The sequence below is a fragment of the Falco rusticolus genome, chromosome 4, assembly GCF_015220075.1.
Source record: "Falco rusticolus isolate bFalRus1 chromosome 4, bFalRus1.pri, whole genome shotgun sequence".
NCBI classification, from domain to species: domain Eukaryota; kingdom Metazoa; phylum Chordata; class Aves; order Falconiformes; family Falconidae; genus Falco; species Falco rusticolus.
This window is the reverse complement of record NC_051190.1, coordinates 61292388-61318442: the sequence shown is the minus strand read 5'-3', so window position 1 is coordinate 61318442 and position 26055 is coordinate 61292388. Positions and strand designations below refer to the sequence as shown.

Here is a 26055-nt window from a genome sequence, read left to right as displayed (position 1 = left end):
CAAACTGACTAAAGGCTTATTACATGCCATATAACATCATGCTCAGCAATAAAAACTGAGAAGTGGATTTTGGGGAGGTAGTCATTGCTTGGAGACTGGCTGGGCATTGGTGTACTTGTCGGAGGTGCGGAGTGATTGCATTTGCATCACTTGTTTTGGTTTTATTTACTTATTAAACTATCCATCCTAAACCCATGAGTTTTCTTGTTTTCTTCAGCTTCTCTCCCCTACTCCACCAGGAGGGGAATTGGTGAGTGGCTGCGTGGTGCTTAGCTGGTGACTAGGGCCAACTCACCACAAATACTGAAAAACAGCATATTCAGAGAAACAGTATTAGAACAAATTTAAGGAGGAACCTGCTTATAGTTTTGCACCAATTTTAGCTTTGGTGCTCAAAAGTAGAAATAAAAGGGGATTTTTCCAGAGTGCTGGAAATAGCTTTTGCAGTCCATTGCTAAGCTTTTTTTTACCTAGAGAACTGACCTTTCCATAGCTGATCACAGGGATGAAAAGTCTTAAGCTCCTTAAGGCAAATTTAATAGATGGGTCTGGAACTAAACGTGTTTTTTTCTTTTTGTTATATATGGGTGGGTTGTATATATGTTTATAGGGACAAGCTTTGATTCAGTTACGGATTCTAGTTTTCTATCTGTGGCTTTTATTCATGAGCAGAATGTGAAGCAGAGTAAGTGCATAAACCTTTTTTAAGACAAGGCATTTGTATTTGATCTATGCCCCTTCACCTCCGGTGCTTTCTCCCAAATGTAGATGCTGGAGTGTATAGTATATGAAAGGTATACCTCATTATATCAGTATACGATCCGTGATTGTTTTTATTTTAGTTTGGTTTTTTAGGTTTTGGTTTGTTTTTAATCAAATGTAAATAGATTCTCATACCTGTAGTGTTCCCTTGTCATGTGATTCCTGATTGATGGAGTAGGCTTCTGACACAGCATTTCATCTTTTTCAGGTTCAGAAGCTCATGATCTTGAAAGAGGACAGTGATAGAAATAAATCTGTCTTTGAGTTGTGAAGAGAATGACTCTCAGAATAAATTTGAATGATGCATTGTTTTTCAGTATGCAAGAATTTGATTTTAAATGGTCCTTTAGAATTGAGAAGTTCCTATAGCACTTAGAGTAACCAACCCCAGTCACCTGAGCAAAGTTTGAGATATTTTATTGAAAGAGTGGGGAGAGAGGGGAAAGCAACACATATACCTCTCCCTTCTGAATTCAGAGTTCTGATTATAAAACCTTTGTCCATTTTGCCAGTATCTGATACTCGCTGTTCTAATATCATCTATTACAAAACAGTGATGGATCTAACCCGCAGTTAACGACAAATCAGTATTTTCATGTAGAAATAAGAGCTACATAGTCTCTTACAAATAATACAATGTCTTTACTTCAGTATATTTCAAAAAGAGAAAAGGGATTCTTCCACTATAGCATTGCTTCCTTAGATGCTATTCACAGGCTTCCCTGTCTAGCTGTAGTTGTGAATATCTGAAGTATTGATTACTAGAGGGTCAACTTCTTTGCAAAGATCAGTGTTTTGGGTGGAGGAATTACTTCTTAAGAAGTTACATGATGTCCTTTCTTATGGTCTTCTACTTTCCTTTTTCATCTGCTTAATTCAGAAACAAAAGTAAAAGGGACTTTATCTAACTAAGCACGGTTCTGAGTCACAAACAGTGCTGATACTTGCTTTTCATCAATGCATACAAAATATATTAAATTTGTAGATTTTTATTTGGATAACTCCAGTTACCAAATAATGTTTCTTTGTTTGTAACAGAGCAATGGCTTATTTACCTGTAGTTCATAATTACATGGTTTTGAAATATTTCTGCCAGGTACATTGAGTAGGTTTTTACTGTAACAAAAATGAGTGTGTGCTGTGAAACTCACTCTATAGCCATGACTTCATTTCTAAGTTGAAGAACTATATATAGATTTATTGAATCCATAAAGGTATAAAATGTGATATTTATTAGATCTATTTTATGATTTTTGAGAATTAAATAAATTACAGGGTCTATTAATACATCTAGTTTGGGGTTTTTTTTGTGTAGTATGGGAATGGCTTTGGTCTTTTATAAATGATAAAATGATGCAACTATGACATTTCTTGAATGTAGAAAGTACTGTTAAAAACGGGTTTTGAGATTGGTTGGTTTGTTTTTCTCAGATGCTGAGTTATTTTCATAAACAAAGTAAAGTTCGTGAAGGAGTTGAAGAAATGCTCTACAGATTGTATCAACCTATCCTCTGGAGAGCACTGAAGGTAATTATACTTTTCAGAAAATAGGACTGTCTTTCTCAAACTACTACATCTTGAGGTCCTGCCACAAGTTCTGTTTTTAATAATTGCTTTTACAACAAAATGGCTATGGCAAAAAAAATCTGTGTGTTTAGCATCTCGGCTGTAGCAGAGTAACGTCGCAAATTGTAATTAGGCATAGCTTGCAGAAAAATATTCTAATTTGTTAATATAATTTACTTCTGAAATTCAGTTCTGTTTATAGGTACACAGTGTACTTTCCAGGACTGCAGTAGATAGCGGCACTAACACTAAGTCTGGTATTCTGGTCGTCTTCGCAATTCAGGAATTTGGCGTAATATTGTATTCTGTTTTCCAAGATCTTTGGGTCTTGGAAATGGAGTGATGAGTGCTTTACTCCATCAAAGCCAGAAACGTTCAGAGAATGGTTCAGTCTCAACTTCTGGTTAATTACTGGCCTTGGAATACAGCTCAATTAATTTATTAGAGTAGTATTTTAGAAAACATTTTATTCTAGTTTAATAGTATGTACAGACATTCATGCTATGGATGTGCTTTTAATCAAGCATTCAGAATGAAATTTCTGACTTCTAGTACTTTTAAGGTAAGTGTGTATGTCTTCCTGTGGATTGCATGCACAGATGAAAGGGTACCTGCTGCAATTTACCTGCTCAGTTACACTCTGTGATTAAGATAGGCCAAGCTTCTTTCTTTGTGAACAGCTTTTATTTTGTCTGAAGTTATGAAATTCCTTTAGTTAGAACATACACATACATTTTTTTTTTACAGCCAAATTAAGTGCTTTTGAAACATTCATTCAATTTTCTTTGTTTAAAATGAATTTTGAGTTACGGGAAAGAGTTGAGAGCTGTTTGGTTTCAAACAAGTAGAAGTGAGAGGGTGGAAAGACTCATTGGTAGACCAATATCTTGTTTGGCCTTACATTAAAGGTTGGATCCTATCCCTTTAGAATTAATATAAACAACTATCATTCTGGATGAGATGTATATATATATATATATACATTCTCAGTGCAAGAGAGTAAGAGCTACAAAGCATGGCTTGTTTTAATTTCTACATTTCTGTCTCTAAAAAGAATATGGTTTTAAACTGATTTTTTGATAGCATAGCAAAATTCCAGACTAGCATCTCAGAAACAATTTCAGGGTGTTTAGCAAAACATGGTATTCCATTCTTAAGGGAGCTGCTATTTGTAAATGAAGGCTAGTTTTCACTTTCCAAAGCCCAGGACTCAACTCAAATACAAGATTAGAGTACTTTGGAGGAACATTCTGTCAAACCTTACTAAATCTGCATAGGCTTGTTTGGAGAGATGTAACAGAATGGTTTGACTTGAGGAAAAAAGATTAATTATTGATTTGCAGCAAGACAGTGGGAGAAATTCCCAGTTCCAGAAGTGGTTCAAGTTTTTAACTGCAGCTATTCATAATTTGCACATCACTAATTGTTACATTGCTAGAACAAATTTGAATTTTAGGGATGTTTTGGTGGTGTTTGGTTGGATGGAGGTTTTTTCTTGGGTTTGGAATTTTTTTGTTTTTTTATCTTGACAGTTTCTACATATGTAGTTAAGCACTTCAAGCTTAGATGTTAACAGGCGTTATCAAATAGGTCATGGAGAATTTGTTTTAATACAGCAAAGCAGTCCAACTGTTGTGAACATAGATTTCAGAATGGTAAAGGAAGAATTGTAAAAAAAAGTAATGCAGCAGTAATATGAATCCTCTAATGATTCAGTGCAAGGAAAGATTCTGAATTCCAAATGATTTAGTACCATATTTGTTATTGATGAAAGGAAATATGTGACTGAACATCAAAATTTGGCAATTTATTTTTGGGTAGGCCACTGTCTTGCTGTGTGGCTTTTGTATAGATAATTTTTCTTTTTCGTAGAGTACTGCTAAGTATCTGGCATTAAGATAACTGTTGCTGTGACTCTGAATCACCAGTAGTTTAAGACACAAAACTAAGAAGGGAAGCTTATAATTGTCCTTAGTGGTATGGATTCTGCTCCAAAGCTTGAAATACCAGTTTAATTTCAGATAACCCGTTTGGTGCTCCTGTTTTAGCCACTGTACAAATCAGTAATTTAATAGTGAAGAATAAATCTTGTTCTAGAACACTGGTTACAAAAGAGAAAGGGAATTCATAGAAGGACCTCTTTAGCCCTCCTTCTTGCAGAAAGGAAAAACACTTCAGTTGTAAGAATACAAAGGATTCCAGAATTGTTCATGTTGAAGCGACTTGATTTCACCTCTGAAATCCTTAAACTAAGAATGCATATTGGTAATGCATAGCTCTCTCTCTCTTCTTAAATTGCTTGTTCTGCAAATACCATGATCACACAAGATTCCTTTGTGGCTTTTACCTACATGTCTTTTATAAGCCTTTATGCAAGTTTAGGTTTTTATAATATAGGCCATTGTATAACTTCTTGATCTTTTTTTCATGTCTTCAGTATGAAAAGTAAGTTTCCTGCAAACATAGCAGAGATATTTGTGCAGCTATTGGTTATTAGTATAAAAAGCTGTATCAAGACAAATATATGGATATTTATTGTGAGATAAATAGTGATTAAGGTATTTCTTTTCAAGCTCAAAAAGTCAAGAACCACTCCTCCAGGAATTCAAGCTGCTGAAGGAAGTGATTCCTTTAAAGTGGTGTGTTTGGTTGGGTTTTTTTTTAACATCTCCCACTTTTAAACTAACTTTTACTTGGGGGAAAAGTGTTTTAAATAATTGGAGGTGAATTTCAGGATTGTAAGACTAGATAAAACTTCAAAGAAAGCTCTGAAAATTAACTGAACTAAAATAATATTGTTTAAAAAGGTTGTGAAACTTCCTCAGGTTTTTTTTAAGTACAAGTTTAAAGAAACAAAGTCATTTAAATAACTGTAGGCCCCTCTTGCAGGGATAAGTCAATGTGGAATGAAATAGGATATGAATTTGAAGTCTTACGTTCTGCGTCTGTGAAGACATTTACTCTATTACAAGCTTGAATATGCAAATAATTTGGGATAAATTCCAATTAATTAAAGGCAGGAATTTAAACTGTGGGTACTCAGTTCAGAATTATAGTGATCCTAATGGAATTCATATAAGGCACTTAAAGTTTATGAAAATTAACTTTCTGGAATAGCAGTGGTAGGGGGGGTCTAAGTTATTGCAAAAAACCCACACTTGAATTAATTTTCACATGAAGTATTACCACAGAAGCGTTTATTTCACCCTGTATTTACATATTGACTTGTTATGCATTAATTCTTCAATATAAACAAGCTCAAAGTTAAAGGATTTTCTGTAGCTTTATAGGATTGAATTAATAATTATAATCTCTTCACTTTTAGACTTTTTGCATTATCCATGATAAATAAAGTAGAACACAAGTCCCGAACTAAAGAATGGATATATGGGCTGTGTTTGCCTTCATAGCATTAAATTTAGATTTACTATTAATCTTGTTAGCTTGAAGAATTTAGAATTTTTTGGTTGTACTCAGAGATGGGACCCACCGTATGAGGATCAGCCAAAAAGGGAAATACAAAACAAATCGTAAATGAAATAATTGTTGCTCCTTTGCATTTTTCTGGTTTTACTTGCCCTTAGTTTACTTAGTTCTAAATTTTACTTGATTATCCTAACTTTTCTTTTCCCTGCCTTTGATGTGAATGTCTCATGATAAGGGAAGAAGAAAATTGGAATTTGGAAATTAAAATAATCAGGAGATTCCCTGAACTGTCTCTTATCTTGCTGGTAAAATTAAGCCTACTTTACTTGTTTTATTACACTGTACATACACAATCTCATAAACACACACATATATATTTACTTGTTTTAGCTTGGACCCAAAATCTGAACAATTCTTCCTTCCCTGTTCCTTCCAAGAGAAGTCAGCACAGGTTCTTATAATTTCACTGCTGGCTTTGATAGATAAAATGTAGTCTGATGGATAGATTTCAGATTTCTCCCAGAGATACCTTGAATTTCATTTTTTCTTCATTTCGTTGCCTGCTCTCTCTTTCCATCTTTTATGAGTCCACAGGGCCAATCTATTTTTCACTGACCGAGTGTCTAAATATATGCTTCTTTCATTTTTCTTTATATTTCTTTATATTCCTTATATTTGCAAAGAGTATAATGTGTAGTGTAACACACTGAAAACTATTGCAAATGGTAAAATGTCTGAGGGTTATGAGGCTTGCCTTAGATTTTTGATGAGCAGCCTGGAGCTCAGAACATGGTCCTATTACTTATGTGCCTAAATGCAGAACTGAGTATGTTTATGTTGGATAGGTTAGTCTCCAGGCTTGATGGTACTTAGTTTCTAAATACTGTTTTCCTGAAGAAAGAGGCTTGAGCTTTTCATTTAAATCATGTCTCTTGACAGGCAATTTAATTAATTCAATCTCCTTGCATTGAAGATTCATGTATTCTGAAGAGGAGCTTTAAGGTGACCAAGAGAAATCCCAACTGCTTTTGATTTATTCTCCATTACAGAAAGCAGAAGGGCTCTGACTATGACTCTTCAGGGTCATTGAAGTTGCTATGCTTTGAAAGCTGATTGTACTAATAACTTGGGGTTTACTGAATGGGCAGAAATGTAAGGTAAAAAAAAATTAAATCATATGTTACTATAAGTTCTTCCATTATGTTACCGTAAGCTCTTCCAGGCATTTAAAAATCAATGTTTTCAATCTACTTAATCAAAAACACTTGCTAAAAGTGTTTGGAGATTAGCATTTGACAGGTTATGCCTTTTGATATTAACAGTCTGTACTTTACTGAAAAAATATTTTTTTCCTTCATTGGAACAGGCCAGGAACTCGGAAGTTCGATCAAATGCAGCATTTTTGTTTGTTGATGCTTTTCCTGTTCGTAATCCCAGTTTTAACACTGAAGAGATGGACAATGAAATTCAGAAGCAGTTCGAAGAACTCTTTGTAAGTTTTTATGAAACTAAAATGTTAGAAATGAAACTTCCACCAAAGTTAACTCAAAAATAAGCTGTTGATGCAATCAAAATGTATGGAATTTCTGGATAGTACTCATAGGGAAATACAGGGCTGTGATGCAAAAAATATATAAATATAGAAAATATAAAAATAAACTAATATTTTAAATTCCTGTAGTATGTTGACAACAGATGACATGCACCATTTTCAGCTTTGAAAATGAAATATTTGGTATTGTTATCCATTAATCTGTGAATGAAAGAAGCTTTTGAAAGACTAGATGCATAATGAATCTTGGTCCTTACTTAACCTAGGACTGGTGAAGAGAGCTTTACATTTAATGTGTGAGCATTCCATGGAAGTTTAGTATTTAATGTGTAAGCATTCAATGGAAGTTTAGTACCGTATTACTAAATACTTCTGAAATAAAGTATAATGGAGAAAAACTAAAAAAACTCCTTACTGGTCTCTAGATGAGTAAAAATGGGCATAGTATTTTCATTAAGAAAATGTTTGGGAAATCCTGAGTATGGCCTTAAAATGTAAATACTGGGTAATTGAATGAATTTCAAAATTTTTATATTGTTGCATAGGAAAAGTGGCCAATGTAAACTCATATGTAAATAGAAGTCTGAATATTTTTAATTAAGCCACAGATGCGGGACTTAATGTGAGCTATTTAAAAAACCCAAACCTTATTTCAAAAGTCCAATTAAAAAAAAATGTCCAGTGTTTTTCTTAATTTTGCTTCTGATTTAACTTTTCTAGTTTGCTTTATAATAAAATGACTTGAGGAACTATTAATATTACAGTTCTTTCATAGTATGATAATTTGCATAATGATTGAAATGTAATGGAATGCTATTTGTTCATGATAGGTTAATGTCAAACAGCAACAGGGCCACAATAATGCATATACTCACATTGTTGTTATTCTGGTTTTTTTTAGAGTCTCTTAGAAGATCCTCACCCAGTTGTCCGCTCTACGGGGGTACTTGGAGTTACTCAGATAACATCCAGATACTGGGAGATGATTCCTGCAGCAATTCTTGCCGATCTTTTAAAAAAACTAACTGGAGAGCTGGCATATGATACAACATCTGCTGATGTCCGATGCTCTGTTTTTAAAGTAAATCCTTTTTTCTAAATTTAAAAATTATTAATGTCATTTTTATATTTTACTGGATGCACAGGTTTCTAGTATAGGCCACTTTAAGTCAAGGAGATGACTTATTCTGCAAAATGACTTAGGCAGTAAATTTCCTAATACACCCGAGTCTTACACATATTTTAGAACAGCCGCACATTTGGAATGAATAAATGCCTTTTAGAATAGTGACTCGCTTTGTGACTCTCAACCACTTTGTATTTCCAGTCTAATATACATTGTTTGGACCTGATGCAAGTTATTTTAGCTGTTAGAAATTATGTTTAGACTTGAAAATGTATGCAGGCAGGTTCCAGGCTGTTTCTATGTCACTGGTTTTAAGCCATGCCAAGACATGCCCATCCCAAGACGGTTAGAATATAATGTCGTACCCCACTTTGTGTTTCTGAGGTTTGGGTGAATATAACTACATACTGTTTCTCTGGGATTGTCAGCCTTCCATGCATTGTTCAATATGGTAGGATTAGTTCACCTACATCTTTCTGGCATCTGGTAAATAACTAATAGCTTGGACAGAAAAATGAACTCCCTAAGTAGTATTTTCACTTAAAGATTTTGGGTTTGTGTCAATTCAGCCTTAAACTGGAGCTGTTTTCATGTTAATCCTCACTTGTCCTACTGTAGCTGCATGGGGGTCTATACTGGGTAAGCAGACATTTTAAAAATGTTTTAAATTGCTGGTTTAAAAATAACTTAGCAAAGAAAGACGTATTTTTTTTTAATCTGAAATTAACAGAGTGTAGGGAGCTGGTGGTGTTACCACAAAAAGTACACTGTACCATCAGGTAGAAGGCAAGACCATGGCCTCAGTGTAGATCTGAAGCTGATTAACTGAAAAGAGTTTACTGAATACACTTGACTGGCAATTTGAAATAACAGCAATTTTTACTAAGAGTATTATAAGAAAAATACGCATGCACGGTGTCTGTCCCTACTTAATTTAACCTCAGAGGTTTCATGGTCCATCTTTTTTAAAATCTACTCTTTAATTACATTTTTTTAAGCATAATTTTGTTATTTTGCAGTGCCTACCGATAATTTTGGACAACAAGCTAAGTCATCCATTACTGGAACAGCTCCTGCCAGCAGTCAAACACAGTCTTCATGACACTTCAGAGAAAGTACGAGTGGCATTTGTTGATACACTGCTGAAAATTAAGGCTACCAAGACTGCTAAGGTAGGATGACTGACACCTGATAAGTGACACTATAAATATCAAGAAGGAGATAAAATCAAGGCATTTATTTAAAAAAAAAAAAAGTGCTTTTTGAGACTACTGCAGTATTCCTAAAGGCAAAAATTACATGCTTTGATGTAGTAATACTTGTAATTTCAGTACATTTTCTCTGTACATTTAAGTGTGTAACTGAGTTTATTTCCAAGACTTGTGGATTCTGTTGCTGTTAGTCACTTCTGTCCATTTAAAAGATTTTGATCCAAATGTAGATAGTAGTATAGAAGTACTTTTTTTTTCCAGTGATTTTTCATGAATTCTACTGAAATCATGGTATCCATGAAAAACCTTTTGGAATAAATAAATAAATTGTGATCAGTCCTGGTGAGCTTTCAGCCTTTCCTTAGCTGTTCTTCACGGAGAAATTAACCACAGGAGAGAGCACTGTGTCTGGATACTACTACAGCAGTGATTTTATAGGCATGCTGGAAAGTTTGCTTTTTCGTTGAGCCAAGTACACTCTTCTCCTTTTCCACTCTTCCACTTTTGACTAGTTTAGGACTATTGGCAGTCCAGTAGCATCCTGGTGCTTGCCAGCTTTTTTTCTGTGCCTGCTGGTATCAAGCCCTCAGCAGACCTTTTTCCCAGCATGTTTTTGCCTTCTGCTCTCGTGGCCATGTCCAGGCAGAGCAGGACGTACAGCCACACTTCCAGCTGACTAGCTCAACTCTGGCCTCTCTTACCTTCTAAATGCTTAATGCCTTTGCAGAGTTGTTTTTTTACTTTTATTTACCTAATTTTCTAATTTCTATTTGTCTTTTGTTGGCATATCCTTTGGGATTTTGGCATCTTTTCATAGGATTTTGAACACACTTTGTGTTCTGCTGTGGGCTCTTGTTTAGGGGGTGTCACGGTCCACTCAGTGGACTCGTGATGCTTCGTTTACTATGATCTTGAAGCACAAAAATCAAGGTGACCACGCCAAGGGGTTATGCTTTGATAAAACTGCACAATTTTATCGTTTGCCCATAAAGCAGCAAGTGATAGTGACAGGGAGAGAAGGAAAGGTAAAGTAAAAAGAAAAGGAAAGAGGATGATAGCTACCACCATGGGTCCAAGGCATCCCTATGGTCCCAGGTCCAGGCAGCGTCCCGCTCATCTTTCTGATTGTCATGATCCTTGGTGGGGAAGATCTCCAGAGTTCAGTTGCTAAGGAGCCATCTTTTATGCCAGGCAACACACCTTGCTTCTCCTCTGGCCCATGGATTGTCACCAATCTCTGCTTTCTCGAGCAAGGTTACAATGCATGTCCACAAAGGGGTGCCCGAGGCTTGGTTTGCCTTAGGGGTGGGTAGCTTCAGACCAGGAGGTGTGTTTTTGTATTATAATGACATTAAAATGAAGAAAAGTTCACCTGAAGTTCAAGTTTTCTGGTTCGTTGCTATGCCAGTGGTTGTGATCCATCTTCTGGACAGTGGTTATGTGGCCTTAGCGAAATCATTCCTTTCAATCCCAGGTGGCAGGGCATGGCACAGTACTCCTCGTGCCATGCAGTTCTTTCCCAGGGTCTTTGTGTCTTGGTGTCCATGCAGACTGTGTTCCATCTCCAGGTTTCTGTTGGCAATACTGAGACAATATTGTTCTCTTTGGACCGACTCTTACAGGGGGATACTGTCCAGCTTTAGGCATCATAGCATCTTTGAGCTCTTTCTTCGCTTTCTGCTGTTAATTGTTTCCTAATTTCAATTTTATACTTTGTTTTAATCTTGGTTTTGTCTCTTGCTAAGCCTAATTATTAGGACATGCTTATCTTGTGCTAGGCACATATACTGTGTGAAGTCAGAGGTATATATCTCTGTTGTTCAGGAAAGAATTAAATAAATGTTTGATTTCTCAGATGTTTAAGGCTTCATTCCCCAAGGAGCACCTCTAACCCTAACAGGAGAGTTACCTACTTGCCAAATGTGTGCATTCTAGCTTAGATGACAGGACCTCAAAGATATTGGTTGAGATTAGACTAGCTCAGGACCTTCCAAATTCCCCAAAATATGCTCAGAAGACAAGATAAATGGGAGGCAATTTCTGAACTGAGAGCTTTTGGTTTCTTGCACACAGGTTCAGGATAAGAATTACATAAAATCAGGATAATAATACAGCAGCAAATTTAGTGCTTCCATAATACATACCTTAATGTGTTGATTAGGCAAGTCCACAAAAAATGTGAAATGGAGACAAACAATGCAAGTACAAGATATCATTCAGACTGTTGGTACAAAAAGTTTCCAGCAGGGTCCTAGTAGTGTTTGCACATCTCTTTGTTAATTTCAAGTGCAGCTGTACCTTTACTTAGACAATGGGTTCTGGTTGTTAAGATTATTGGAGATAGTTGGAGGAAGCAATTCAGAATTATAAATAAGTGGTAGTACTCTAAAAGGCAGCTTTTTTTTTCCCCTGAAGTTTCTGCTTCAGCGGGTTTTAAAGCCAGGCTTTACCAGGTAAATCTGAGGTAGAATGGCAGAAGCAAAGTATCACTGACACTGGACCTCACACTGATGGTGCCTGTGTGTTAGGAGATGCATCACTTGGTTCACAGAATTAGCAGAAACAACAGAACTATTCTGCAAGTGTTGGAAGCTAGAATCTGAATCATGATTTCTATCGTTTTCTTGTGGTGTTTATTATTTTAAAAATACTCAACAAGCATGTTCTCCTAATAATCAGATTGTGTCACTTTCATAATCTTCCTGTGTATTTTTTAGTATTAATTTCTACATCACTTTGTAACCTCACAGCCACTCAGCACTTCTTGTACTGAGTTCTTACTCTTCATAAGATACAACACCTATACTTTAAAGGATTGGCACCTACAGTCATGATTTGATCTGTCAGTATCAGTTATCTGTATAGTGAAATATAACCCAGGTTTTTTTAGCTTGTATTCAATATCATCAATGCTTCAAATTGATTTTGTAACATTGTTATTTTGTGTACAGTCTTTTAAAAAAAGTATTCATGCTGCTGTTAAATGTATAAAAAATTCTTGTTTGAAAGTTATTTGTTATTCAGTATGAAAGTTCAAGCAAACTATCTTTTCAGCTTTCCTGAATTACTCTGAATTTCTGCCATTAAAGACAGAGGAAAGAGATAATTCTCAACTGCAGGGATTGTTTTTTAGGTATTAATTAATTTTTTAGGCATAATGGGTATCTTCAATCTACTGTGAGCTTTATTTTTATGTAGAAAAAGATTCAGATCTCGCAAACAAAGGATCAGATTTACATAAAAGGAAAAAAAATACTAAAAGTGTTAAATGTTTTGTCAGTAACTTCTCTTTATTTAAATGTCGCAATATAGATCTCTCTGGTAAGTCCTGGGAATACTTTAATGCTTTGCTCCAAGGACCTTCTTTTTATGATAATTGTAGTAGGAATGCCCATGGTTTGAAATCACAGGATAATTAGCTGCTCCAGCCGTTTCTACTCAATAATGAAATTTTCATATTTTCAAATATATCAATATTCAAATATATAATTCAATATTTTTCAATGCCATGAAACTTTATTTTTTGGTGGTGTGTCTTTTGTGTGTTTTGGTTTTTTATTACCTGAAAGTACACAGTATAATTCAAGATCTCACAAAAATTACAGATGTGAGTATCACTCAGCATACCATAACAAGCTATTTATTCTTTCTGATTTTCTTAGCTTTCAGTAACTGTTATGAATAAGCTAGAGCTCTGCTAATGATGGTATGCACTTATGGTTTGGGATGGTTTTGGAAAGGGTCTTGTTCTATACAGGTTTTTAGGGTGTATATCATACTTGTAGGTAGTTTGGTCCTACTTTGTCCTATCATGAGAATATGAAACATGACACATAATGACAAAAAATTATATTTTGTAGTGATATGCTTATAGAGTAAATAATTTTCCCCTGTACCTATGGAATTGCATTAGCATTGCAGGAATATTGAGCTGGAATTGCTTGAAACAGAATTTTACCAGTCTATCAGAGATACTGGGAGACTTAGAGGTGTGTCAGAACAGTAAAGTAGTATTGTTGCAGGAATATTTGACCTCAAGTGAGTGCTGGTGTTCTGATAAAAATTAAAAATGTGTATTCTTTTTTTAAAATGTTGTTTATATTTATTGACACTTTTGATGTGGACGACACAATAAGGGTGACTTGGTTTTGTTCTGTTTTTTTAACTCCTTTGATATCTTTTTTTCATTCTTAAAAGTTCTGGGAAATCTGTCCCATGGAGCATCTTCTGACTCGTCTTGAAGTTGATTCACAGCCTGTGTCACGACGCTTAGTGAATCTCTTATTCAACTCTTTCTTTCCCATTAACCAACCTGAAGATGTGTGGTGTGAGCGCTGTGTTACTCTAATCCAGATGAATTCAGCAGCAGCTAGAAAGTTCTATCAATATGCTTATGAATATACTGCCCCCACCAATATAGGTAAAGCACAAAACCTTGTAAGTCTTTGGATATACTAATATCATAGCATGTCACTGTTTTTTATACTTTTTCTCTATCATGTTGTTGCTAGATCTGTTGGTTTTAGTATAATAATAGTTTGTAGTTTTTGAAATTCTTGACAGCAGCAATGAACCCTGATGACAACAGACATAAGCTTTTTCAACAATGAAGAGACCAAAGCTTTTCATTTCTGCTCTCAGGTGCTGTACTCTGTAACCAGTGTTGCTATCTGATCTCTTTTCCCCTTTCTCCTCACATGTATGTACCCTAAAAGTATTAGTTATTTATAATGCAGAAATAGTGAAATGAAATACCCTGGTTCCTCAAGTGATTTGAGATCTTTACCTGGAACATTTTATAGCAGGTGAAAAATATTGTAATATTTTTTAAGTTGCTCAGAGAAAATCTAAAAAGCCCTCCTTCCTGTTAAAAACTACAGAAACCTTCAGCAGAAGGGGTATGTACTACACAGAGTATAGCTGCTTTTTGTAAAAGTGCTATTGAACCAGGAAAAATTGGGAAATTTTTTTTCAGAGGCGTTCTGATACTATAAAAACAAAGTAGTCAGGATGGAGTGACCTGGGTAAAACACCCAAGTCCTTGCCCTTTTGCTGATTAACTGGATAAGGTAGTTTTGAAATATGTGCTAGTGTACCTCTAGTCATACCTTCACTAGAGTGGACATAACCCTTTGCCTTTTATCCAGAGATGAGCTCTTCATTACGGACTACGATGGTTAGGCTACTACATCTTTTATAAAAAATTGGAGTTGACATCAGAGGGGATGTATGATTAAACACAGGTCATTAAATTAATAGCTATGCTAGATGAATGTAGGAGTTGAGAGCTCCCTCTGATCCTGGTTTGGTAAGATGGTGGTTGGTTGGTTTTTTTTTAGTAGATTTCTTTTTTAACAATAAAATTATAGGACCTGATTATGATGTTGCCATTTCTTCTTCATGCTTGCTGGGAAAACGTGAAAGTGTTTTATATAATTTCCTTTTACTAGGAAATGTTTTCTTTTTTTCTCTATAATTTAATTTTTATAAGTAATAATAATAAAAAAATAAGTGTTTCTGGTTCTATTGCCTGCTTTTTCATACTGACTTTCCAGCATTACACTTAGATGAATTTACTATCAACATTCTTAACAAATAGTGAATGTCTAATTTATTCTTATTATATTTAAATGTAGCTAAATTGATGCTTACTATTCGGCGCTGCTTGAATGCCTGCATCCAGAAAGCAATGAAAGAGAGTCTTCGTGATAGTGATGATGATGATGATGAAAAGGAGAATACAAGCGTAAGAAAGTCCACTTCATGATAAATTCTGGTGACTTTATTCCTGTGGTGCTTGATTTGAGACATGGGCAGTTAATGATATGACAGAAATGTAAAGGAAAAGTCCTTGGGCATCTGTGGAATTAGAAGGGGAGAACTGCCATTATGGTGGTTTCCTGCCCTGCAACAGCAGAAATTTGGTGAAGTAGCTAGAATTAGATATATGAAATTAGTGTGAAGCTTATTTTAAATGAATGCTTCCCAAATTCCAGTACTAATTATAAATTGGTTTGGTTTTGCAATTAAATTAATTAAAAAAAAATAACATATCAAGATGACTCAAGCTATATATATAAGACTGAATTATGGGGTTCATGTTCTACAACAAACATAATACCTTTGTGAAATGAAGTTTCATGTTTTTTTCAAACTTTATTATATTCTCAAATGCAAATTTAGATTAAAATAGGTAGTATCATCTAAATGTTTGTATTTCAGGTGTTGAATAATGTGTTGTCAATAAATGATGTGGCCAGCATGGCAAGTTTATTGGAGGTTACTGTAATTCTCTGGAGAAGTATCCAGAAAGCACTAGATCACAATGAAGGTGCCAAATCTTATGCTGTCAGAAAATTTGCTTCTGTACTTCCTGAATATTTTAAAGTATTTAAGGTAAAGAAAACCTAATTTTTCCTGTAAGTGCTTTGTATTTTCTTCACATGCTTTCATGTATTGTGTCTTTTATCTGTCTTCATGGCATTAGGAATTCTTTTTCATTGTTGCTGTAAGTTATAAACAATAGCAAGTCTTTTGGAATTGGATAGAAGCTATTCTCCAATTGCAGTATCTGACTGATGAACCATTATCTAAATAGTCAACACTGAAATACTTACGCAATAAATTGCTCCCCTTTTAATGTTTTTATAGGATTCTATTCTTTTGAATGTTTTTGAAACTTTTAGGAATCGGTAACTGAAAATTGCGCCATAAATAGCACAATAAATTTAGCAGAATTAATACTCAATGTATATGACAGTCCTCATGTGTTTTCTACTCACTCCCCCCCCAAACTCATCTAGCACCACCACTTACTATGATCTGGCTGCTGGAACAGACAGCTGAAGCAGCTGAGGCTCCTTTTTTGCTTCCTTGTGATTGATTTCCACTAATTTGATTCTACTCCAATGATTTTTTGATGCACGCACTTATTGTTTGGGCTTGATATAAGCAATTAATTAAAGCCAGTCATTTTGTATTTTCAGTCTCCTTGATCTGTTTAGTTTCAGTGTTATTCTTCAGGATGCTATCTTTTAATAGTGGTTAATAGTATCTGCCACACCCTGTAGAGCATTTGGAAGGCTTATCTACTGGACACCATTTATGTTTATGGCTCTTGTACTGAAGTATACTGAGTTACGCTGGCTGTTATACTTAACATTCAAGTTTTCTTTAGATAATCAGGGACTGGAAAGCAATTTGCTACTACATAAGATTCTGCAGCAGATACACCACATACTGTCTCTACCCTGAAAGCATTTGGAAGTTGTCAAAAGACATTCTGAATCTTTTTGGTAGAGGATGTAGCATCCCTCTTGAGAGTTTCTGGTGAGCATATGAGATATTCAGCTTTAGCAAGCAACCTCTTTGACTTTGATATTCTTACAGTGAGTAATCAGCTTGGATCTAAAAAGACCTGTCATCAGAGGCTTAGTTTCTAAAAGCTGCAGACTGAAGCAGCATGTCTCTTTCCTGAAAAGCTGCAAATATATTTTTTTAATGTTCTTCAAAAATCATCTTTAAAAGGTTTTAGATCTTGAAATACCCATGTAGGTAGTAATTTCATTTGATTGTATTTGTGAAGCTTGGACATACAGATACACTATTTTTGGAGTCTTTCACGTAGATTGGTTTCTATATAATCCAAGTGAGACTATGTTGTGGTCCAGACCTTGTATTATGATGTGTTGTAGTGACTTACACTGTATTTTGCATTACCATTGTTATATAAACACCCTTTCCTTCAGAGTATTTTTTATAAATTTCTGATGTGAATGAATATTCATTTAAGGCACTAGTTACTTGAGAGGCGTTAGATGGTGTTGTGATTGTGCAATTGAGTATTAGCCACTACCAGAAAAAATATGAAGCTAGAGCTGTTATTTCTTTTGCAATGGTTATTAATCTAATGGAACCAAAATTAGTCATGGTGGTGTTTCTGACAGTTTGTCAGAAAGCTGAATGATAAGATAATTGATAATTGATCTCTAAGAAAAAGAATCAGAGGCTTCATATTGCAAGCCACATGTTGTTAGGAGCTTCTTTCAGTTCCATTTCTAGGGAAAAAAGGAAGTCCTTAAGGTGAGATAATTTAATCATACTGAAAAAGTACTTTCTTTAGTTTTGTGTGCGTGTGTGTACCTGTATGTGTGCATCATATAGTATACTTTTTTTTTTAATCCTAGGATGAGCGTTGTGTGACTCCATTGGTTGTTCTGGCATCCTTTATGCCCCCTGCTGCTATTCCTACATTCAGGTACTATTCCCAAATCCAAAATACGAATGACAAGAAATTTCTTGTTGACTGTAACTATTAATTTTTCACAGCTTGATGTATTAAATCCCATTTTTATAAATTAATCCACTAAACAAATTTGATAAGTTAGTAAAACTTACGAGCTGCAAGTATGTCTTTGAGCCATTGGTGAATCTTTTGGTACTATGCTAGTTGATTTTTCTTTGAATTATTTCTTCACTTATGGATGTAAAGCTAATGCATCTCTGTTTGTTTGTTTGTTTGATTTTTAAGCTGCGGTGTGATCTCCAGACTCAGAAATATTGACATTGGAGCTGACAAAAGCAAATATTCTACCCTGATAGACTGCATGTGTCGCTGGGGTCAAGTGGGACATGTTATGGAATTAGCCTGTGACTGGTTGTCTGACAGGCTAACCCCAAGAAAGGTGTGCATATACATACATCAAAGAATTAAGGAATTGCTAGATTACATAAAGGCATCATGCTTTTTTGTTTTTTTTCTTTAGTAAAGAAGCCTCTTTAATGCCATATTATTCTGCTTTGGAATTAGTTGTAAGATACTAACAGTGTTCTACTGGTTTTGTGCCTTCTTCTCATTTAGAGTATTAAAACATCTGAACGACGAGTGCGTATCCATGTAACACAGGAATCAAAGCCAGAATTAGCAGTTGATTACATTGAATATTTATTGACTCATCCTGTTAATCGTGGTTACCTGCTCTCTGTTCCTAAAAAGAAACTGAAACAGCTTTTGAAAATTCTCAGTGCTGCAAAGGTAGTATTCTCCTTACCATAAACAGTGCTTATAAAAGAGTGCCTAATATCATATATTGCCTAAGTCAAACTAAAGGCCCACAGGAATAAATATTTAAGATTCATGATCCTAGTTTCTCTTCTATAGAAAGAGATCCTCGTTTCTCTTCTATAGAAGATTTTCTTTTTGAATTGTACTTCAAACCAATATTCTAAACTAGAAGTATATTAGTTCAGAATTGTTTGTAGAAGGTAGATTTTAACCAGCTTGTCATTTTTAGGTGTCTCAAAATTGATGTGATCTAGTGTTGAGAGCATTAAGGGACCTGACTTTATGAACATACATATAAGAAATAGTCTCAAAACCAGTTATGGCATTGCAAAATGAAATGAATTGAAAGTATGCTTATTGGTTTGGGGGGGTTAGGGATTTTTTTGTGGGTTTTTTTTTTGTTTTTGTTTTTTAAAATCTCTTGTTTAAAGCTGCTGAGAAAAGAAACATTTGAAAGGATTTTCTGGGAAATATAAATATAGATTTTGATATTTCAGGAGGTTCTTGGCTCAATTCTGAAAGGAACTGATGCAGGTTCTCGTAGCTGGATTCAAGCAACTGCCCTAAGAGCCTTCAGCCTCTTTTGCAGGTTGAGTATTCATCTTCAGAACAAGGTATGGTTATACCTTTCTGTATAAGCTGGAGTTGCAGCTGAAAGTATAAGGAAATTCCAAAAGAATTGGAAAGACAGTTATTAAACAACTTCTGTTTGTTTGGGTTTTTTTTTCCCCTCACAGTTTTCTGAAGAAGGAAAAGATTACCTCCCACTTCTGAAGGAGACAGGTGCTTGGGTGGAAAGTCAAGTTGTTCCTTTTGTACTAGCAAGGGATCAAGAAGATGGCATTTCAAAACACAGTAACGTTTCTGAATTAATTATCCAGGTTAGAGGTCTCATAACATAAATTAAACAGCTGCCAATCTGAAAAACCACACATATATATATTTATTTATTTATTTATTTATTTATTTCAATCGTATACTGACAGAGTGCACTGGCATTTTTGGAGCCCAGCAAGTGAATGAACTAATGAAACAGGCCTGATTATTCTGAGGTTACAGTTTTGTACTTTTGCTATTCCTTTGATTGCTTAAAGTCACACTTTTTTCTAAATTGCTTTTGATTTTGTTTGAACCTTCATATTTTTTAAATATAAGAATATGTAAGTATAACTGTGTGTACCCTAGCAATTAAATCAAGTATTTGGCATCAACAATACCTTTTTCTTATCTAGACTTTTTCCACCCACCAGTGCATAATATATATTGTCGTCATATCTGTTGAAGTGAGGATGGAATATGTTTAATGTTTCACACTTGTGAAAATGCCCACTCAAGAAACTTGTGGCACAGCAGGTGATGTAACCTGGGTGTCTAAAATCTTAGGCTTCTAACAAGTAATTCTTGTCCTCGTTCTCTCATCCCCCATACTAAATGAAGGTAATACTTAACGCTGTTTTATGAAAAAAGCATTAACATAGAGTTAAGATTGTCACTGAATCTCAATTCTGAAAAGGAGAAGAAAATTAGTGGCTGAAAACAAAGCTATAGTTGCGTGGTATACTAGCACTTAATAGCCTGCTCTTCTGTGGTATAGAAGGTCCTGGAAATGACAGAATCACTGCAGCTGCATACATTGTGTTGAATAACACAACAGAGGATGACTTAAAGGACCAGGAAGGTGGTGTGATTATAAAAGAGGATTTAGATCTAATTGCTTGCTTGCTTCCTTTCTTTCTTTCTTTCTTTCTTTCCTTCCTGCTTTCGCAAAAGAAATGGGTAAAATTATACCCTGGGGAATTTGCTATGGGACTCAGCACTAGAATGAAGCATAGAACATATCTTTGGAAGTCAGCAGAGAGGTAGGGTGTGAATTACCTGGCAATTTAATAATGAGGTCAGTCTTGTACTCTAATTGTGCTGCAGCAGCCAAACGGCTTCTGGAAAAGTATAAAGAGATAGTAAACTCAAACAGGTGTTGCAGCTGTGCCCGGTACAGGTAGCTTGTGTGTTCTATATGCTACTGTCTGTTCTCTATGAATGAAATATTTAGTATGCATACCAAAGCTCTTCTGTTTATCAAAATTTTAGATGCACAGAACTCAACTTTCTATAATAGAAAGACAAGACACAAAACAGGGACACTTTACCAGCATTATCAGAATGTTTATGATCAAGTTCCTATGTTTGAAAATGAAATGAACACAAACTTTATTGATAAGCAATAAGATAGGCAGCTGTCGCCTGTAAACTCATCTGACATATTACTTGGACTTTAAGATCTACTAGTAAAGATCATTGTGTTTCATTATTGGCTATTCATTTTCATCATTATTTCCAGAGGAGAAACTGAGGTGTAAAAGACTGATGTGACTTGTCTGGAAGTCAAGAAGAGAATCCAGGCTTCTTGCATCTCCTGTAATAAGCCACATGCTTGTTAAGCAGCTCCTATTTGTTTCTCACCTTTTATACTGTTTTTTGTTGGAATGAGGTATTGATTGTGCTTTTTAATTGTTTGTAGTGTATATTTGGTAATAATGTTGGCATTAAAAGCAGACCTAGTTTATCTCAAAATATCCATATATCTAAAAATTAGTTGCTTCTTTAATACTGTTGTATATGAAAGGGGACTAGAGTCTCTCTACTTTTTCAACTTACATTTCTCTGTCAGTTTCTCCACGACTTATCCCATTCTTTCCCATTTCACCCTTCCTCTGCTTGGCCTGTTACTCAGTTTAGCGCTTACTGTTACAGGCAGAGCTTTACAGGGGGGCTGTTCTCATTAGGCCACTGCTCTGCTGTGTGAGGCTGATGGGCCCTCTGACACAAACCCCAGTGTCATCACTGACAGTGTCCCTTACCCCTTACCTTCATCTGCTCTTCACAGAAAGCATTTGATTATATAATGTGTTTGGTTGGTTTTTTAAGTGTAGTTCTGAATTGTTTCCTCTTAAGTGTCCCTGACATACCACTTAACCCAGGGGAGATTTTAATGTTGATCTATGGGTCCTTTCAGATTTTGGTCAAGGGAAAGATTTGGCCTAACTTTAGTCACAGTCAGTGCCTTGAACAACCCAGCTCATGTATACATAATAGGATGGTTAAAAATTCTCTACTCTGTCTATACATTAGTACTGTAATCTCTTTAGTATGTAGCATTTGTGTGTCTGTAGCGAAAAGCTCTTTTTGGATGCGGTTTTTAATTTTGCTACTCAAGATAGATAAAGACTTCATATTCTGTTTTGGTAAATGTTAAGTATCAATGCTTCTGATCTGAGCCTGAGTAAAAAAGATGGAGGATTTACTGCCTTTTGAGAAACTGTGTTTGCTGGAGGAAAGAGCTACGGAGAAGTGTTTGGAACTTCTGCTTTTCAAAGGTTGTAAACTGAGTAACTCCAAGTAGATGCATCAGCTTTCAGGACAACTTTGCTAAGATTTCATGGTTTTATTATTTTTAGATTTTACTGAACAGTTCCTTTATATCAATTTTCTTTCTCACATGCTTTTGCATCTGTTTCCTAGGCCTACCTGACAGTGTGTAAAGATGTCATAATGATTGGCCTTGGAAATCTCACGTTTCAAGCACATGTTTTAGGTATCGCTCTTTCAGTTATACAAACAGGTACAATATTTTGCACTAACATAAACATCTCCACGTATACTTAGCTGACTTACACTAGCAGAACTATTGCTCTTAGCATTTTGGAATCTGTTTGTCAAAAAATGTCTACTGCTTATGCTAGCTAATACCAACAATACAGTCAGAAGTCACGGCAGCTTTTCAGAGGATTGAAAACAAGCAGAGAACTGGCCCAGAACCATATTGTGTTGATAACTAGTGTTTCTTCTTTGCTCTTAGATTCCAGTTATTACTATATAATTCAGGGGGTTATATGTATGTGTATATATGCAAATTGGTTTTAATATATGTATAAAAATATATATATATGAGTTACATGTATATCGGCGTGCCTTGGAAGGCGTCATTGTAGCACTATTTAAATTTGGCTATTTATGGTATATAACTGAGTTCCATTCTAAGCTTGTACCCAAAGAATATCTCATTACAGTTTTTTTATATTGTGGTATTTATCTGTTTCTCTAGAGAGAGGTGACTTTTGTGCCCCAGTGTTACTGATGGCTCTAAAAGAAATTATTGAAGCTTCTTTAACTCAGAATACTGAGACAGATGAAGTGGCAAATCTTTTTCACAATGTACAGGCAGTCTTCCAGAAAGTTTTAGAATGTGTGGCACGCAAACTCAACAAACAGCCAGAAGAAGGGATTCAGGTATCAAATTACAATTGAAATGTCTACCTAATGTGTAGGTCAATCCATACTTTTTATGCAAATGTGTTATAATTAGACACTTTGTGGTGGTAATTTAATCAGATGTTGACTCAAATATTCAGGTAAAATTTCTAAGTTTCCTAGTTACCAATGTTTGGATTTTTTTTTCCATTGTTGGTTTCATCATGACAGAAAAACTGTTAAATTGGCGAACAATGCGTTCTGTTACCAATGATCCTAAGCTATGCTAGTACTCATAGGTTATTAATCTTACCTGCAATTAAATGAACTTTCTCAATCTAGAACAAAAAGTTTGATTATATAAATTATGGTCTTGGGAGGGAGGAGGAATTGTCTTATTTTCTTTGTCTGAATTATATCCAGTTCAAAATAATTAAGATGTACTAAAGTTCTTCAAAACCTCTCTTCACAAAAAAGTTAGCTTCTTTTATAGCGGAGCCTAGATAGTAGTGAGAGGGGTGGATCACTGGAAAATTTTATGGCCTGCTTTTCAGGACTTCTGAAAAACATTCTGTTCTATTTTTCATTACAAGAATTGTTTTTGTTTCTCTCAAATTTGAGTAGACTTCCCAAACATGTTGCTGATTCCCTATCTGATCCCAGGTGGCTTAAATACCTCAATAGCTTTCAGGTGTGATCTGCATTTCTTCACAGAGAAACTTGTTGAAGTATTTAAATTATACTCAAGCAATGTGAAAAAGCTGAACTGTTTTTCTTTGGTTTTAGTTGATTCAGTCTGTTCAAGTGCCTCTTGGAGAATTCATACAGGCAGTCCAGTGCTGGCATTCATCTTGGCCAGCAGTTCACCAGGGTGTGCTTTCTACTCTCCTAGCTGCAATAGTAGCAGAGATATATCATGTGCTACAGAAGGTAAAGTTAGTTTTTTGGGTGGTTTTTTTATGAGTTTATTTTATGTTATTTTTTACACTTAACTGCTTTTAAAGTTATGTTGGAACAACAGAGCAATGATCAGAAAGTGTGATGTTTGTACTGCAGATGAAGACTTTGTGTGTGTTGGTATGGAACAAACAGGAAATTTTTCTTGTAATTTTGTATTATGGTGCATCGCTCAGATTTATGAATACAGCTGTGTAAGAGCAGAGTTATCGCGGTGCCTAGTTCGCTATTTGCCTCTGACAGAAGAATTTAGAAATTAGGCAGTGTTGGAGACTAATGACATTTTTTGAGATCTTCTGTCTATGTGGTTTTGTACTGGGTCTGGCTGGGAAGGAGTTAACGTTCTTCACAGCAGTCTCGATGGTGCCACAGTTTGCATTTGTGGCTAAAATGCTGTTGAGGACACATCACTTAGTTTGGCTGTTGCTGAACAGTACTTGCAGACTGAATGCTTGTATCGTCTCTTCCCTTAACCCCTTGCCCTAAAAAAAAAAAAAAAAAAAAAAAAAGGCAAGCAGGCTGTAGGGGACACAGCTGAGGCAGACAACTCAAGCTGACCAAAGGCATATTCCATCCCATACAATGTTCTGCTCAGCAATAAAAGCTCAGGGAGAGAGGAGGAAGGGAGGTTGTGCTAAACCTACCTCACCTTGTCTCACTCAATGTTAGGGAACTTAGGAAATGAACCACTGATCTCTGACAGATTCCAGTTCCCTATCCTTGGAACTGTCTCTTAGGGTTCTGTAATCCTGTTCCAAAATGGGCTGGTGTCGTGCTTGGCACTGATCACTTACACATTCTCTGCTTCAATACAGATCCATTTCTCGTACTGCATCTTTTTTTGGTTTCTCTGCTTTTTGTCTAGAGGATTTCCAAATAACTGATTTGAGTTTCTTTGTAAAGAAAGAAGCTCTGATTACTGTATATGCTAAAAGCCCCGGCTTGGCTTTTTTTTTTATTGTCCTTGAAGGGGGTAACAGTCCCAATGCATAGTCCTCATGCATGTAGTGTTAGGAGCAAATATGACAGGTAAGACTGGAAGCTTTGAGAACTAACAAGGAGGAGCAGAGTTTCTGTGGCAGAGGCTGTACTTACTGTGGTTGCTAGATATGTCGGAGAAAGAGCAATAAACGGTTGCCAGAAAGTACTGAGTACAACAGAGCTGCTTCTAAGATATTCTGTGTTATGGAAGGAACTGAAACAATACCAGAGATTTGCCTGCAAATATTAGTAATCAGCTGAGGGGCTGTAGAATGACAGCATGCTTTTTACAGATGCTGCGGGGTAAAGGTTTATGGTCTTGAATGATACTGCAGATTCGTACTCACAGATTATGAATGTTCATTACACTAAATCATCTGAGCTGGGGTTTTCCCAGCCCCTAGGTTACTGTACTAGTAAATCCAAATTTGGTTCTAACTAAATACTTGCCATGCTATTCAGAACTTGATACCAAGAAGAACAGATAAAGGGAATCAGGAAATCACTGTCACCTACATTATTTTATTAGAAATTATGCAAGCACACTTAAACTTGGAGACACAAAGGGTACTCATTTGTACTTAATACGCTGTGCCTTTATAAATAGTGACCAACAATGTAGTTTCATGTAACTTCTGTTCAGAACAACAGAGGAGAATATTTGCCTTGATACAAATACTGTTTATTTGGTTTAGTTTTAGCCTTTCTAATTTAAATTTGTTTTGTTTATTTGGATGCAACACAATTGGATTAAGGCTAGTCAAAGAATACATTGTGAATATTTCTTCTCTTTTAATTATTTAAGGGATAGGTTTTGGTTAGTATAATTATTGAAATACAAATTTGCTTTGATATTTTCTGCATAGGTGTATTTCTTGATCTACTACAGTTGTGGACTTCTCTTTTTTAGGCTTCCAATGAGAAAGACTTAACTATACCAAGGACTATTTCAGGCCTTCCTCCTCTTTCAAGCAGTCTAATGGCCATAATTATGAAGTCAGTTAATCTTGTCAGGTAAATGTTTCTACATTAATTTGTCCAAGGTTGTGGTTAATGTAGAAATCTTGTCAAGTGTTTTAATTTCTAAATTCAAATAAATTTTGAGGAGCTAGATACAAAATTTACCTGCACTCCTTCATAATCCCTTTCTCCTGCCGTAATG

At 35.4% G+C, this 26055-nt stretch overlaps 1 protein-coding gene across 4 annotated transcripts in view; it reads left to right on the top strand.

Annotated features, from left to right (window-relative positions):
- Nucleotides 1-26055, top strand: part of NCAPG2 (non-SMC condensin II complex subunit G2) — a 48504-nt gene that overhangs the window by 14835 nt on the left and 7614 nt on the right. For all 4 annotated transcript variants that reach the window (XR_005103882.1, XM_037385278.1, XM_037385277.1 and 1 more), the window contains 16 exons: nucleotides 2194-2289; nucleotides 7121-7246; nucleotides 8208-8387; nucleotides 9452-9604; nucleotides 13841-14063; nucleotides 15280-15389; nucleotides 15866-16039; nucleotides 17830-17900; nucleotides 18174-18327; nucleotides 18504-18677; nucleotides 19205-19321; nucleotides 19445-19588; nucleotides 22227-22326; nucleotides 22810-22994; nucleotides 23742-23885; nucleotides 25804-25907. Coding sequence is in view for 3 of the 4 variants with exons in the window: in XM_037385278.1 (XP_037241175.1) it covers nucleotides 2194-2289; nucleotides 7121-7246; nucleotides 8208-8387; nucleotides 9452-9604; nucleotides 13841-14063; nucleotides 15280-15389; nucleotides 15866-16039; nucleotides 17830-17900; nucleotides 18174-18327; nucleotides 18504-18677; nucleotides 19205-19321; nucleotides 19445-19588; nucleotides 22227-22326; nucleotides 22810-22994; nucleotides 23742-23885; nucleotides 25804-25907 (2255 nt within the window). In the remaining variant the exon portion in view is untranslated. The remainder of the gene's footprint in view (nucleotides 1-2193; nucleotides 2290-7120; nucleotides 7247-8207; nucleotides 8388-9451; nucleotides 9605-13840; nucleotides 14064-15279; nucleotides 15390-15865; nucleotides 16040-17829; nucleotides 17901-18173; nucleotides 18328-18503; nucleotides 18678-19204; nucleotides 19322-19444; nucleotides 19589-22226; nucleotides 22327-22809; nucleotides 22995-23741; nucleotides 23886-25803; nucleotides 25908-26055) is intronic.